Here is a 16,134-nt window from a genome sequence, read left to right on the forward strand (position 1 = left end):
GGTGTTTCCTGTTTGGCAGGGGGTTGGACTCGATGGCCCTTGTGGTCTCTTCCAACTCTATGATTCTATATCACCACCCTGATATTTTGTAGGGTGTGGTGCCACAAGTAGAATTGCCACGACTAATCTAAGTGATCTTACAGGTCTGTGCAGAAGCAGGCAGTCTTTTCCGTGAACCTGGTCCTGAGTTCTTCAGGGCTTTGCATGTTAGCAATGAGACTTTGAACATGACCTGCAGTTTCCTCAGCACATCCTGGTGTACCGCTGAACAATCTCAGCGCACTGTTCTGCACAGTAGTGCCACCCGCCCCTAACTCGGACTGTCACCCTAGAAGCATACCCTGCTTGATGGTATTGAAAGTTGCTGAGAGGTCAGGTATAATTAACAAAGCAGTTTATACTGTAAGTTAACTATACAGTGAATTCTAAATGAGTGGCTGGCTTTTGGTCCTAGACAGCAGGAGACATGCCTAAAATTATTTGCAAAATTTTCATTTGCCGCCCGGTGAGGGGAATCGCCTAACATTTTGCATTTGCCAACACAAAATACTCCTATGTATTTGCAGAAACTAACTTCTAGCAAGGACCTGATCTCAGGCAAACCCACCACAGGGAAAAAATGCATTCCTGCTTGCTATGAAAAAAGGAAGGGGAAAGTATGGCGATTCCAAGAACTACAGAAGTAGGAAAAGTGTACTAAACTGGAGGGGAAAACAGCAGATCTTTAGGCCCCCAAGGATTCCTAATGTTCAAACAACTCACCAATCATAGCTCCGACTTCACCTGTTGGCTAAATATACAGGCGGGCAGGATCGAGCAGTCTGGTTCATTTCACAGGTGGTGATTAGAAGGTACCTGCACATTTTGCTTCATAATTTTCTAGGATGAGTAGAGACTTACCATATTTTTCGTTCCATAAGACACACTTTTTTCTTCCTAAAAAGTAAGGGCAAATGTCTATGCGTCTTATGGAGCGAATGTGTGGTCCCTGGAGCCGAATTGCCCAGGGGCAAAAAGCAGATCATGCTTTTTATTTTGAAAGAGGGAAGTGGGTGTTGAAACAAAGCCGCTAATCGGCAAGCGATCGGGAGGGAGATAAGGGAAGCTAGAGATAAAGGAGGCTGCCTGGGAGTGGGGAGGTAAAGAGCAAACTTGCAAGGAGAGGAGACAGGAAGACTAAAGCAATGAGGAGAGAAATTAGGAGAAAAGGTGAAGCAAAAAACTGCTCCAGCTAAGGAAAAGACACTAAGGCAAACAAGAGGGAAGGGGGTGTTGAAAGGAAGCAGCTGATAAGCAAGTGATTGGGCGATCGGGAGAGAGATAAGGGACGCGATAAAGGAGGCTGCCTGGGAGGGGGGAGGTAAAAGCCCATGGATCCTCAGGGTTTTTGCATTGGGCTACCCCAAACTCACCGTCAAATCACATGTCTGTGGCCACAGCATGAACTGAAGGAGTGTCTCCACCCCCATTGTTCTACCCGGACACTGAGGTCCAGCACCGAGGGCCTTCTGGTGGTTCCCTCATTGCGAGAAGCCAAGTTACAGGGAACCAGGCAGAAGGCCTTCTCGGTAGTGGCGCCCTCCCTGTGGAACGCCCTCCCACCAGATGTCAAAGAAAACAACAACTACCAGACTTTTAGAAGACATCTGAAGGCAGTCCTGTTTAGGGAAGCTTTTAATGTTTGATGTATTACAGTATTTTAATATATATTTTCGAAGCCGCCCAGAGTGGCTGGGGAAGCCCAGCCAGATGGGCGGGGTATAAATAATAAATTATTATTATAAAAATCATACATCCACTGTTTCGTTCAGAATATTTTTTTTCTTGTTTTCCTCCTCTAAAAACTAGGTGCGTCTTATGGTCAGGTGCGTCTCATGGAGCAAAAAATATGGTACTTTAAAGGAGAAGAAGTATTAGCTCGGTACTTAGAATCCCTGCCTGGAGGCACCAATGAAGGCTAGGTTAGCAGCTGCCATCCTACACCTTCTGCTGTGCCCTCACACATTATTCTGAACACCTATATAACACTGCTATTTGCTTACTATGCAATGGCACAACACTGATGATACACACACAAATATCTTGGAGCTTTTCACTATAAAGGAATAAACTGCACTTGCTGCTTATGAAATGGGAGGGCTGCTGGCCACGCTCAATATATATTGGGTAGGGAAAGACTCGTTTCGTACCTCGTTTTACCAGCCATATTCCATTCCAAGTGAATTCTCTTATAATCCTGCCTGTATATGCTTTCTAAGTCTCCAAATAGCTTTAAAAACCACCAGTGAGAGACCACCAACGTCATATTCTAGCAACTCTCAGTGTACATTTTAGGCAATGCTACAGGCTACATTAATCCTAATACTGTGGGAAATATTTTTATTAATACTATATGTTGTCTTCTCATCTTCTTTATATTATCAGTCTGCAGATTTTTATAAATGTAGTTTTATGGAAATGCTTTTTTTAAGCATAGAAATTGGGACTGACGTATGCATGCCAAATTGTGGGGGGGGGGTTTATGTTATCTCAATATTTCTTAATAAAATTGTTCCTGTAGGACTAGCTCATTGCTTCTTCCATATGAATGATTTTCACTATGTGCATTTACACATTGCAACATACATACAAAATAAATTTCAAATATATCTCTTGCAAGCAAATGAATAAAATCGAAATGCTTATGCTGCCTTGTGGTTAATTGTGGCACCATAATTAAAATGAAGGCCGTAATACAAGATCGAGTCTCAGCTTCATTTTCATGGCCAAGCTATGTACCCACTGGGCTTGTTCTGTCTTTGCTCCTTAACATTTACCAGTGGTTTTGCTTTTGCTTTTTAAATGCATCTGAAAAAGCTGGTTGCAGATGGAAGTGGAGGACTCAAAACATCAGGTTGGTAAAAGCTGTTCTAGGATATGAAACTGCTAGGAGAGATCAGCCAGGTCCCTGGTCTGCGGTGCTGCTAGAATAAGAATGACTTCCAGTTCTAGTCCATTTTCCCCATTCTCTTCCATTCTGGAGAGCTTGTTGCGGGGAATAGCTTTTCTTGGATTATGTAGCACCATCCACAACAATATGCCGGAATCCCTGGAAGCCCAAGCCCAAGACTGGGGCAAGTATTCTTTGGTGAGAGAACCCATGTAGAGATTTAACATGGCAAAACGTGCAGCAAAGAAAAGCATGGAAGTATAGGCTGCAAAACCTTTAAAATGTGCCTTTTCCAGTGAATCCTAAAGTATCCCAATTCCCTAGCACACAGGCCACATGCTTGGTAAATTAGAAAAAGGTTTACTTGCAAAATTCTTCAAAGGTCAGATTCATGTGTTTTTCCATACAGCAGTTTAAAAAAATTGCACGGGCAGTAAAATGTTGCTTGGTTACAAAATGGGAAGAGTTCCTAAACTACAGTGGTACCTCAGGATGCGAACGGGATCCGTTCCAGAGCCCCGTTCGCATCCAGAAGCAAACGTAACTAGCGATGGCACGCCTGCGCACACGCACGTTGCTTTTTGCCGCTTCTGCGCATGCACGCTGTTGGGAAACTGTGTACGTGCAGCTACTCACACAGAGTCAGTTAAGGTTTGGCAGACAGCCAGAAGGCAATCTGAAGGAGTAAGTCTGCCTGGTGATAACAGAGACATGAAGACCACTCCCTGATTGGTCAAGCTCTCTCAAGGGAGTGGTAATTAATGACCTACTAACTGGAATGTGTTAGTTCAGTAGTTCGGAGGTTTAGAGTTTTGTGTCAGTGTAGGAGTTGTGCTTCTGAAATTTTTGTTGCTCCAGTTTGGCATCATAGTTTCAAATATTGGAATATCCTGTTATATGGTTTGTGGTGCCCCAAAGTATATGTTGAGGTAGGCACCCACAGTTACCTATTTTTTCTTTCTGCATGGTTTCAATATATGATAGCCATGTTCAAATATATGATAGCCATGTTCAAATATATAAAAGGATGTCACATAGAGGAGGGAGAAAGGTTGTTTTCTGCTGCTCCAGAGAAGCGGACACGGAGCAATGGATCCAAACTACAAGAAAGAAGATTCCACCTAAACATTAGGAAGAACTTCCTGACAGTAAGAGCTGTTTGACAGTGGAATTTGCTGCCAAGGAGTGTGGTGGAGTCTCCTTCTTTGGAGGTCTTTAAGCAGAGGCTTGACAACCATATGTCAGGAGTGCTCTGATGGTGTTTCCTGCTTGGCAGGGGGTTGGACTCGATGGCCCTTGTGGTCTCTTCCAACTCTATGATTCTATGGTTTGTCTGCTTTTGGTGTGCATAGCTGCCATTAGTTGTGTACTGGCATCCCATAGGCCAGGCATCTTCAACCTTTTCAGACCCAGGAAGCACTTTTAACCCAAACATGCATTTGGGCACCCAGATCTTCATCTTTTACCTTATATTTGAATGGTGAGGGTGCTCCTGGTGTGATCCACTTTGGATCAGGCTGTGACCCACAACCTGAAGACCAGTGTCATAGAAGACAACTGCCCATTTGTTTAGATGTATGATTTGTCCTGGTTCAAAGCACATTTTGGGGTGGGCACCCCCCCAGTAACTCCCCCCCTACATATATTGGCTATTGTTTGTTGTGCGAAAACCTCGGCTGTGCCCTATGCTCACAGAAAGTTTTGGTCTAGGCAGGGGCGTAGCGTGGGTTGTCAGCACCCGGGGCAAGGCAAGTAATTTGAGCGCCCCCCCCCCGCTGCACTGTCCCTCCCCCAGATAGTCCCTCGCTCTCTCTCCGCACCGCACCGCACGCCTGGCACCCTCCCCTCCACAGTGGGCGGCGACCCGGCGGCTCGGATCGGATTCGCACAGCCAGCACTGCAGTGAGAGAGAGTGAGTGAGCCAGGTAGGGGCAGAGAGCTGCGAGTGCGAGCGCCCCCCCCAGATGTTGTGCCCGGTGCGGCCGCCCCCCCCTGCACCCCCCACGCTACGCCACTGGGTCTAGGAAGGCTGCATTGGCATCTTCTTCCCTTTGCACGTGTGATTTGTCCTGGCCTGAAACAAAGTTTGCTGTGGGCACCCTCAATAAATTATTGTTTTTAATGATATTATGGTGTCCTGTTGCATTTGTGATCATTTCAGAAGCGTGATCATTTTGACTGAGGAACTTTGTTGTGCTTGAAGGTGATGAGTTCCCCAATTGCAGGTATGTATGATATAGGATAGGGATGCGGGTGGCGCTGTGGGTTAAACCACAGAGGCTAGGGCTTGCCGATCAGAAGGTCAGCGGTTCGAATCCCCGCGACGGGGTGAGCTCCCGTTGCTCGGTCCCAGCTCCTGCCAACCTAGCAGTTCGAAAGCACGTCAAAGTCAAGTAGATAAATAGGTACCACTCCAGCAGGAAGGTAAACGCTGCTCTGGTTCGCCAGAAGCAGCTTAGTCATGCTGGCCACATGACCCGGAAGCTGTACGCCGGCTCCCTCGGCCAATAAAGCGAGATGAGCACCGCAACCCCAGAGTTGGTCACGACTGGACCTAATGGTCAGGGGTCCCTTTACCTTTATGACATGGGATAGCCCAATGTTTATTTAGGGGTTCAGGGACTTTCCTTCTTAGTGCTTCAAACTTTTGAGAGAACTGGGAAGTAGTAACGAACATCAGCATTGTCTCCAGTGTGTTCTGCCAGACACACATACACAGTGGCGTAGTGTGGGTTGTCAGCACCCGGGGCAAGGCAAGTAATTTGCGCTCCCTAACCCGTGGATTTTAGCAGGGGGCAGAGAGCTGCGAGTGCGAGTGCGCGCCCCCCCCAGATGTTGCGCCCGGTGCGGCCGGCCCCCCCTACACGCCCCACGCTACGCCACTGCACATACAGCCCCCCTTTCATACCTCCACCTCCCAGGGGGGTAGAGGGGCAGGGGCACCCAGACAGCCCCACACCTCCCACATGCTGCCAATGTTAAAAGGTAAATATAAAGGGGGCTTTTTGTGTCGCTCTGCAGCGAGCCTTGGGGGCAAGGGAAGCAAACACCTCAAAAATGGTTCAGCCTTCTTTTATTCTCCCTGATGTAGGCATTTTCATCTCCCTGGCATGTGGAGAATGAAGGAAAATATATTCTCTCCTGTTACCCAAGATGGGAAACTTCACTTGACTAATGAATCACAGACTCATACAGTTGGAAAGGGTTCCGAGGGTCATCTAGTCCAACCCCCTGCAATACAGGATTTTCAGCTAAAGCATCCATGACAGATGGCCATCCAACCTCTGCTTAAAAACCTCCAATGAAGGAGTTTTGATTGATTCATTACATGCTTATCCATTTGAATGTAAATAGAAGAGGAGTGGGGAAGTAGACTTGGGTTTTTTTTAAGGTTCTCCACGTCTCTGAAGAAATATTTGTGTGGGAGATTAGCAGCCAAACCTAAAAAATGCATATTCTTGCTAATTAGCATGAGAAGGAGCTAAGTCCACAGAGCTGTATTGCAGATAGGCAGATACTCAGACCATAGAAATACAGTTGGTAGAGAGGGCTCTGTGCGATGTCATTTCCTCTCCTCTCTTGGAGAGGAAGCATATAGTACTTCCTGTCCGTCCCCCCTTTGACCAGTGAGATGCAGCCTCTGCTTGTTTGCAGCTCAGGCTGATGCTTGACGCTGGTTATGCTGTAAATGTAAGTATTTACAGCAGAGACTGTATTTTTTGAGAATACTAAGGAAAAACCATCTTCCGCAGAAACTGCTGCTTGCCTTCTATCACTGTGCCATTGAGAGCGTGCTCACTTATGGCTTATGTGTGTGGTACGGAAGCTGTACTACCCAGGACAGGATGGGGTTGTGCAGGATTGTTAAGGCAGCAGAGAGCATTGTTGGCTGCCCACTCTCCACCTTAGAGCAGATTTATGCCACAAGGTGCCATAGGAAGGCACTGGACATAGTAAAAGATCCATCGCATCCTGGTCACTGTCTCTTCGAGCTCTTGCCGTCGGGACGGAGATACAGGACGATGAAGACAAGAACGAGCCGTCTTAAGAACAGCTTCTTCTCCAGAGCGATCTCGGCCCTGAATGGGAAGCCCGGACTTTGAAAGTCATCTAATCTCCCTTGCTGTATTATACTGTATTGTTTAATTAGTGTTTTTATGGAGCAGTCAAGTAATTTCGTTGTCCCCGAAGGGGGCAATGACAATAAAGATATTATTATTATTATTATTATTATTATTATTATTATTATTATTATTATTTTGCCTGCATGGCTTTTATTGCTGCCATTGCTGTGAAGCAATGCAAGATTATAAGTAATTAAATTAGATTTTTATAATAATAATAATAATAATAATATCTTTATTGTCATTGCCCCCTTCGGGGACAACGAAATTTTAAACATGCTTCTCAAGTTGTGGCCTGAGTCGTTGTTAAGTGGGGTAAGAAAGGGAGAGCCAGCTTCCTTCATAGCTGGACTTGCTCAAAAATTTGGCTGTATAGCCTAATTCCTAGGCTTTTAATTTTGCTGACTGGCTTTTGAAGCTCTCTTCAACCCAGACATGTGGACGTCTGGAAGGATCAGCTGCAATTACAGTGGTACCTTGGTTCTCAAACACCTTGGTACTCATACAACTTGGAACCCAAACACTGCAAACCCAGAAGTAAGTGTTCTGGTTTGCAAACTTTTTCCGGAAGCGGAACATGCTCCATTTTGAGTGTTACGCTTCCGCTTTGAGTGCCACACTTCAGTTTTGAGTGTTACGCTGAGGTCTGTCTGTCTTTGCTATGTGTGTGTGTGTGTGTGTGTGTGTGTGAGAGAGAGAGAGAGAGAGAGAGAGACTGTGTGGAACCCAGTTCAGCTACTGATTGATTGATTGATTGTGTGACTGCAGTACATTGTTTTTTGTTTTGTTTTTATTATACATTTCTTTTTTTAGTTTTTACATACATTTCCCAAACAGAACAGAACATCTCCTCTCATCCTATACAACATTTTGGCTATAAGCCTGAGACTTCCATCAACTGCATCTAATGATTTTCAAACCTCATGACTGCAGTACATTGCTCATTGCTTTCATTTGACGGATCAATGTTCTCCTTAGATAGTAAACATCATGTTAAATTGCTGTTTCAGGGGTTGTTTCTAAAAGTCCGGAACGGATTAATCCGTTTTGCATTCCTTTCTATGGGAAAGCACGCCTCGGTTTTGGAACGCTTTGGTTTTGGAACGGGTTACGTTTGAGAACCAAGGTGCGGCTGTCAAATACCCCCTCCCACCCCACAGTTTGCAGCGGGATGACCCCGGGCATCTGCCATTCATTCTTATCAGCCCTTGGACCTTTAAAAATGGAGATGATTCGGCGGTGGCGGGGCGGGAATCCCAGGGAGCGGGGAGGCGCCTGCCTTTAATCGGCGCGATGCAATAACATGAGCACAAAGCGGGAGAGAGACGGGCAGCGCAGCTGTTCGGGCAGCGCTCCGTGCTCCTTCGGGCACCGGCAGGGCAGCGTGGGCGCCGCGGGAGGCGGGCGCGGCGGGCGGGCGGGCGTCCCGCTGGCAAGAGGCCGCCGGCGAGCCGACTGATCCCGCCCGAGGGGCTCCTGTGTCAACGGCGGCTAAGCAAACACAGATGGGTCTCTCCGCCGCGGCGCGCATTCCGCAGCGAGGCTGGCGGCGCGGCGGGGACTCCAGATGACGCGCTGATCCGGCTCGGGCTTGGGCACAGCCCGGCTGGCCAGGGCAGCAGCAGCGGCAGCGGCGTCGGAGAGGCGGAGAGGCTCTCTGGCGGGCTCCCGCCATGAGGAACCTGCCGCTGGCCGGCGACGAGGAGCGCTGGGGGCGCCTCTGCCTCAAGGAGCTCGGCGGCATCCAGAAGCTCCACAGGAAGCGGAGCAAAGAGCCCGCCAAGCAGCGCCTCAGCGGCGGCGGACGGAGCTCCCGCGCGGCCTCGGCGGGCGCTCCGGACAGGGCTCCCGAAAGCGGCGGCGAGGCGGGCGGCGCTGAGGCGAGGAAAGGCGCCTTCCCCGCGGGGCTGCTGGCGCCTCACCCGCGCCCGTCGAGGAAAGACGTCGAGGGGCCGCTCCGTCTGGGGGGCGGCCAGGCTTTCTCCGAGCCCAGCTTGCCGCTGCCCACCCGGGTTATGGCGTGCCGGCCGCTCGAGAGCCCCTTCCCGCCCGTTTCGCGCGTCCCCACATACGGCGGCGGCGGCGAGCCGTCCCTGTCGCCCGGGCGTCGGGCGGGCGAGGCGGCGGGAGCGTCCCCGGAGATCCGCGCCATCCAGCAGACGAGGCGGCTGCTGGCCAACGCCCGCGAGAGGACCCGCGTGCACACCATCAGCGCCGCCTTCGAGGCTCTGAGGAAACAGGTAAGCGGCAGGGACCCCCCTCGGGAGAAGGAGCCGGCGCTCTGCGTATGCTCAGAGGAACGCTCTCCTCTGCGCGCCTTTGAAGCCGTAGCATTAAAACCAGGGTCCAGGGAGCCCTGAAATTGGAAGGGGGGGGGGACAAAAACGAGAAATCCCATGCCACTAACTAAGATAGTGATAACCTCATGAAACTAAGTGCCTTGCTTATTTCAGTAGCTCTGGGTCAGGATTTCTTGGGGGGCTGTACACCTTGGGTCAGAGCTCTCTTCCCTGCAGGATGGCGTCCAAATCCTGCCCCCTCTGCTAGGGTCCTGGTAAACTTAGGTTGGACCCTACAGCACATAGGAGTCAACCAGTGGCGTAGCGTGGGTTGTCAGCACCCGGGGCAAGGCAAGTAATTTGCGCCGCCTAACCCGTGGATTTTAGTAGGGGCAGAGAGCTGCGAGTGCGAACGCCCCCCCCCCCGATGTTGCGCCCGGTGCGGCCGGCCCCCCCTGCACCCCCCACGCTACGCCACTGGAGTCAACTCCTAGGGGCTGAGGCCCTTCTAGTCTCCTCAATAAAATATTTGAGGGGGCCTCCTCCCCCCAAAAAGTTGCCATTCATATGGTGTCGATGCACCACGTCATGTGATTATGTGGGGTAGGATTTACTTCCCCCTCCCAATATTTGATTCAACTTAGCACCCCTGTTACGGCAAATGCCAGGCTGTGCTCAAATCAGTCCTACTTCCATAATTGGTTCTTCTTTAAAAGAGATGTAAGAGTGAAATGCTTGCACTTTGCATCATTGGTTACCCAAAGAAGCAGATTACTTGTTGGTGACCTTTACAACACGCAGCGTCGCCCAAGGGCCGTTCAACGCTTTGCTCACGAGATGTTGGCCTTAATTCTTAATCTGATTATTTGGGTTGCAGGGAAGGGGCTGTTTTGCTTGGGTAGAAAGCTCCGAAAGAACGTTGGGTTCTCTCCTAGGATGCTTAAACAATGAATGGTATGTGGCTCTCGGCTTGACACTGTGATTTGCGTTGACCTGTAATTGCCTCCCCCCCCCCATCCCATGCCAAAAAACTCAACTTGGATGAAGCTTTGCTATTATCAAAAGTTCACACAGGTCTCATGCTAGGTGAAAATTATATCTTCCTGTTAATCAAATACACTTTCCTGTCAGTTGGCCAGTTCTGTGCTCATAACATGTTTTCCAAGGGTGTGTGTGTGTGTGAGAGAGAGAGAGAGAGAGAGAGAGAGAGAGAGAGAGGCAGGGGGGGGCAAGCTCTGAAATCCAAGTTGTATTTGTTAAAAATCCTGCCTCCCCCTTGGATTGTGTGTGTGTGTGTAAGACAGAAGTCACCAACATGGTGCCCCCCAGGATATTATTGGCCTCATCCACTCCAGCCAATATGGCCGATGGTCAGGAATGATGGGAGATCATAGAATCATAGAATTGTAGAGTTGGAAGGGGCTCCAAGGGGTCATCTAGTCCAACCCCCTGCAAAGCAGGAATCTCAGCCAAAGTATCCAAGATAGACGGCCATCTGACCTCTGCTTAAAAACCTCCAAGGAAGGAGAGACCACAACCTACTTTTGGAGACCGTTTCACCTTGGAACAGTTCTTACTGTCAGAAAGTTCTTCCTGATGTTTCTTCAGAATCTCCTTTATTGTAACTTGAAGCCATCCTACCCTCCAGAGCAGGAGAAAACAAGCTTGTTCCCTCTGCTTGTCTCCCACACAATTTTAGAAAGTATTGTTTAGAACCAGGCTGTTGCCCTTCTTTGGACACTAGCTCCTACCAGCCCTCGCAGACAATGGCCAAGGCTTAATATCCGTATCCGTATTGTTCATTAATTGCATTTTTGCGACTTGTGCCACAAAAGCAGAGCTCGTGTGGACATTAAAAACCTGGTAATTTGGACTACAGCTCCTGTACTGTGCTAGAGTTGATGGGGAAGTTTAGTTCAAAACAGCCACACGCCCCGGGGCTGACGGGAGTTTTATTTATTCATAAAAATGTTGATGTACCACCATGTGATAAGAAATATCACAGTGGTGTACAATATAGAAACAGAAAACCAAACAATAGCATAATAAAAAGATATAAACACAAGTTAAAAGCAAAGAAAAAATAAATGTAAGACTGATCTGCATACATTCAGTTTCAGTCAAATTCTCTGTTTATAAGAGCCTTTTGACACCAGAAAACAGATTTCCATTCCCTCTTGAATGGGATCCTCAAGTTAAAATGAAGATCCTAAATGAGAAAGAGGCTTTCTAACACTTTGGATAGCATTTGAAGTGGTACTCACTGCCTGGTCAAAGACCACAAATGTCATGTCCAGTCACCACATTAAGTTATTAAAATCCAAACATGACCAAAAGGGATGCTGTGATCCACATTTACAGCTATTCTGCCTTGGTCAGACCCCAGCTGGAGTCATGTGCACAGTTCTGGGCACCACAATCCAAGAAGAATATTCACAAGCTGGAGCATGTGCAAAGATGATCAAGGGTGTGGAAACCAAGCCTTATGAGGAACAGTTGAAGGAGTTGGGTATGTTTAGCTTGATAAAGAGGAGACTGAAAGGAGATGTGAGAGCCATCTTCAAATATCTAAAGGTAAAGGTACCCCTGCCCGTACGGGCCAGTCTTGCCAGACTCTAGGGTTGTGCGCTCATCTCACTCTATAGGCCAGGAGCCAGCGCTGTCCCCAGACACTTCCGGGTCACGTGGCCAGCGTGACAATCTGCATCTGGCGAGCCAGCGCAGCACACGGAACGCCGTTTACCTTCCCGCTGGTAAGCGGTCCCTATTTATCTACTTGCCCCCAGAGGTGCTTTCGAACTGCTAGGTGGGCAGGCGCTGGGACCGAACGACGGGAGCGCACCCCGCTGCCGGGATTCGAACCGCCGACCATGTGATCGGCAAGTCCTAGGCACTGAGGTTTTACCCACAGCGCCACCCGCGTCCCAAATATCTAAAGGGCTGCCAAATGGAAGATGGAGTAAGCTTGTTCCGTCTTGCTCTGAAGGGTAGAACCCAAGCCAATGGATTCAAGTTACAAGAAAGGAGATTTGACTAAACACCAGAAAGAACTTTCTGGCAGCAAGAGCTGTTCAACAGTGCAATGGACTCCCTCGGGAGGTGATGGACTCTCCGTCCTTTGAGGTTTTTAAGCAGAGGTTGGATGGCCACATGTCATGGATGATTTAGTTGAGATTCCTGCATTTCAGGGGGTTGGACTAGATGACCCTCAGGGTCCCTTCCAACTCTACAGTTCTGTGATTCTATTTTTCTGCTTCTCGGCAGATAGGTAAAAGCATAACTGCTGAGGATGAGGAACATTTGTATTGACTTTTTCTGTCAATATACTTTAGCTGTTGCCTAACACTGACTGCAAGAATGAGAATTCATGTGCCATTGAAAAGCAGGATCTCTGATGGGTCATTGTATTATGCTTAATAATAATAATAATAATAATAATAATAATAATAATAATTTATTTATACCCCGCCCATCTGGCTGAGTTTCCCTAGCCACTCTGGGCGGCTTCCAATCAAGTGTTAAAAACAATACAGCATTAAATAGTATGCTTCCCTAAACTTCCCTAAACAGGGCTGCCTTCAGATGTCTTTTAAAGATAGGATAACTGCTTATTTCCTTCACATCTGAAGGGAGGGTGGGCGCCACTACCGAGAAGGCCCTCTGTCTTGTTCCCTATAACCTCACTTCTCGCAATGAGGGAACCGCCAGAAAGCCCTCGGCGCTGGATCTCAGTGTCCAGGCTGAACGATGGGGGTGGAGACATTCCTATGGGCATCAATGAACACTCATTGAACAATTGAACACTCAAATGACTTCTCTTGCTATCTCATCACCCGTAGGAGGAAGTGGCTTGATAAATTGCCTTCAGCACTGGGACTTTCGGAGCACCTGATTCTGAAGCATTTTTGAAGCTCTGAAATTACGATCCTGTACCTTGGTGGAGATTTCTGGAATTAAACTTCATTCAAGGCAAGGATGGGTAACCTGTGGCCTCCTGGTGTCATTGGACTACAGTACCCATCTTTGGTCACGCAGGCTGGGGTTGATGGGAATTGGATGTCCAATGCCTGTAGAGCTGCAGGTTTCTCACCCTCGATGTAAACCATATTTGAGCTTCCAAAGAAAGACCCAGCCACAAGCCTAAACAAGAAATAAATCCCAAGGCAAAACTGGTATCCTTTGTTCCTATTTAAGACACAATATCACAGAGTAAACTTTTCTGAATGAACACTGTCTGAGAGAGTAGCGTGAATCCAGCTCATAAAGCTCACCAAGCTGTCCTGAAGTTTACCCTGTTGGTCTTAGACTCTTGAAAAAGGTATACCTGCTTCCTGTGAACCTCAAAAAGACTTAAGTTCCTCCTCCCTATCTCTCTCCCTGTCTCCCTCCCTTATTATATTAAATTGTCTGAAAGCAGTGAGCCTTTGTGGGGTGGGGGGGGCAGGGAATTGCTGTTTAGTGGGGGGTTTTTTGCAAAGTCTTTTGCAAACTTTGGTCATATGTTATGCTTGGCTCTGTGTGAAGTGCGGATACAAATATATATGTGGATATATTGGAAGGAAGTGTAAGGAAAGAAGAGCCAAGAACATTATCATTCTGTTTGTAGTCAGTACCTATACTGTGGTGTATAGGCTTTGGCAAAGACAAACTTCAGCAGTGAAGAACAGCAAATTCTTCCAGGGAAAGAACCCCGCTGCAACTGAATGTTGCAAATTTCCCTAGTATATCAGTAGATGAATGTTCATTCAGACAGCATGCTTGCCTGTTCTCTCTACTTTATCTGCTTGGACATGGTACATGCACAATCATTTTGCTAAGAAGACTGATTGGTTGTCATGAAGATGATTACTGCTTGAATGCTTCTCCCTAAGTCAGTGGTTGAGGGACATGGGTGGCACTGTGGTCTAAACCACAGAGCCTAGGGCTTGCCGGTCAGAAGGTTGGCGGTTCGAATCCCCGCGATGGGGTGAGCTCCCATTGCTCGGTCCCTGCTCCTGCCAACCTAGCAGTTCGAAAGCACATCAAAGTGCAAGTAGATAAATAGGTACCACTCTGGCAGGAAGGTAAACGGCGTTTCTGTGCACTGCTCTGGTTCGCCAGAAGCAGCTTAGTCATGCTGGCCACATGACCCAGAAGCTGTACACTGGCTCCCTCGGCCAATAAAGCGAGATGAGCGCCGTAACCCCAGAGTCATCTGCGACTGGACCTAATGGTCAGGGGTCCCTTTACCTTTTACAGAATGAACATTCTGGAAATAGTTGCAGATGTGCCCCAGCAGTTGGCAATACCGTTGGCGCTGGCTTTTTAGTGCCAGCCACAGCCGACTTCTCTTTATTCAGAGTGAAGCATTCTGAAAAGCTGCAAAAACTGCATGGCAAAAACTGACTTAGCAACACGATGCTATGGTGGTTTCAGTCTTTACTTGAAAGTTGGTTCCAGAAGATTGACATGGACTGTTGGTCTGGGGACTTTTGCCCACCATCCTAAGTATTAAATTAAAGATGAGGAACCTTTGTGGCCCAGCAGGCCAAATCTTTGTCTTCCTCTGTGGACTAATTCTGACAACTTTGTGTTATCAGCTATCACAATGACATCAGGTGATGACTGGCAGGTGGGTGGACGTGCCCATCTGGCAAAGTTGGCCAGCACGGGTGGGCTAGATAGCAACCAAGCAGGAAAGACCCCCCCCACACACACACACATCAGTTGATGCTCAATGCTGGGATGACTGGAAAACCTACCCCCACAACAAGGAGGTTCTGTGCTTCGTGTGAATGGGAAATTAGGGGCAAGTGAGTGCAGCCCCACACTTGCTCTCACACAACTGTTTTTTTGTGTGACAGGAGAATGACTGAAGGAGGTTTGTTGTGGGAAGGGGCCGATGTTGCCTTTGTTGTCCAACGAGATATATTGGGGAAGATCTGGCTTGGCTACAGCTATACAGCCCCCATAACATCTAAGTAGAGCCATCATTTAGTTCTATTTTGCAAAGGTTGAAACACATCTTACTTGTTGTTGTGTAATATGGCAGATGTTCACCTTCAGCCACATCAGAATTAAGGTTTTGTTGCATAAACAGAAAAAGCGGTTAAACAACCTAATATAGTAAGTAGAACGGCTGCTTTATCTCAGTTTAGTAACATTTCAATGTTTTAATCACATCAAGGACTTTATAAACAACACTGTGTATAAACGTTGCGAAAAACCAAGAACAATGAGCTGAACAGGAATCTTGGCTTGTTACAACAGTAATTAATACCCTACTGACTTAAGTACAGCTTTTGATGTGCTAAATGGTTTGTGGTCTAGCTATTTTCTTGGAAGTATTTACATGTGCATGGATGTTGCTTTGCTGTATTCATAACTGAGCACAAATTACCTGTCCTTTCTACTACTGTTTCTGTAGCTTCAAATCTTGCATATTCTTTCAACAGTTTAATATACCTCTTACCTATTTTGACTCTGCAGAGCCAATTCTGAAGTTGCTAGAAGATTACCCTCCAAATGTTGTTGAGCAGCAGCTCCCATGCGACCTTGCTAGCTTGGCCAGTGTTTGGGAATAATGGGAGTTGTGGTCAGACAACATCCTGAGAGCCACAAGTTCCCTGCTTTGCATAAGAGAGGCTCTCCAGAAAGAGCAGAAGCTCAGCATGGGATTTTGATGTTGTGACTGATCTTTTTTTCTGTGACAACTTGTTGTTGCTGTTGTTTAGTCATTTAGTTGTGTCTGACTCTTTGTGACCCCATGGACCAGAGCACTCCAGGCCCCCATGTCTTCTACTGCCTCCCGCAGTTTGGTCAA

The 16,134-nt window shown here is 47.7% G+C and overlaps 1 protein-coding gene across 1 annotated transcript in view; it reads left to right on the top strand.

Annotated features, from left to right (window-relative positions):
- The first annotated feature begins 8,460 nt into the window (after nucleotides 1-8,460).
- The window catches only part of ATOH8 (atonal bHLH transcription factor 8), a 30,842-nt gene continuing 23,168 nt past the window's right edge, over nucleotides 8,461-16,134 (top strand). Inside the window, exon 1 of the mRNA XM_083440955.1 lies at nucleotides 8,461-9,293. Within this exon, the coding sequence (XP_083297081.1) occupies nucleotides 8,727-9,293 (567 nt within the window). The 5' untranslated portion in view covers nucleotides 8,461-8,726. The remainder of the gene's footprint in view (nucleotides 9,294-16,134) is intronic.

The sequence above is a fragment of the Podarcis tiliguerta genome (assembly GCF_965153285.1).
Source record: "Podarcis tiliguerta genome assembly, chromosome: 5".
Lineage (NCBI taxonomy): Eukaryota > Metazoa > Chordata > Lepidosauria > Squamata > Lacertidae > Podarcis > Podarcis tiliguerta.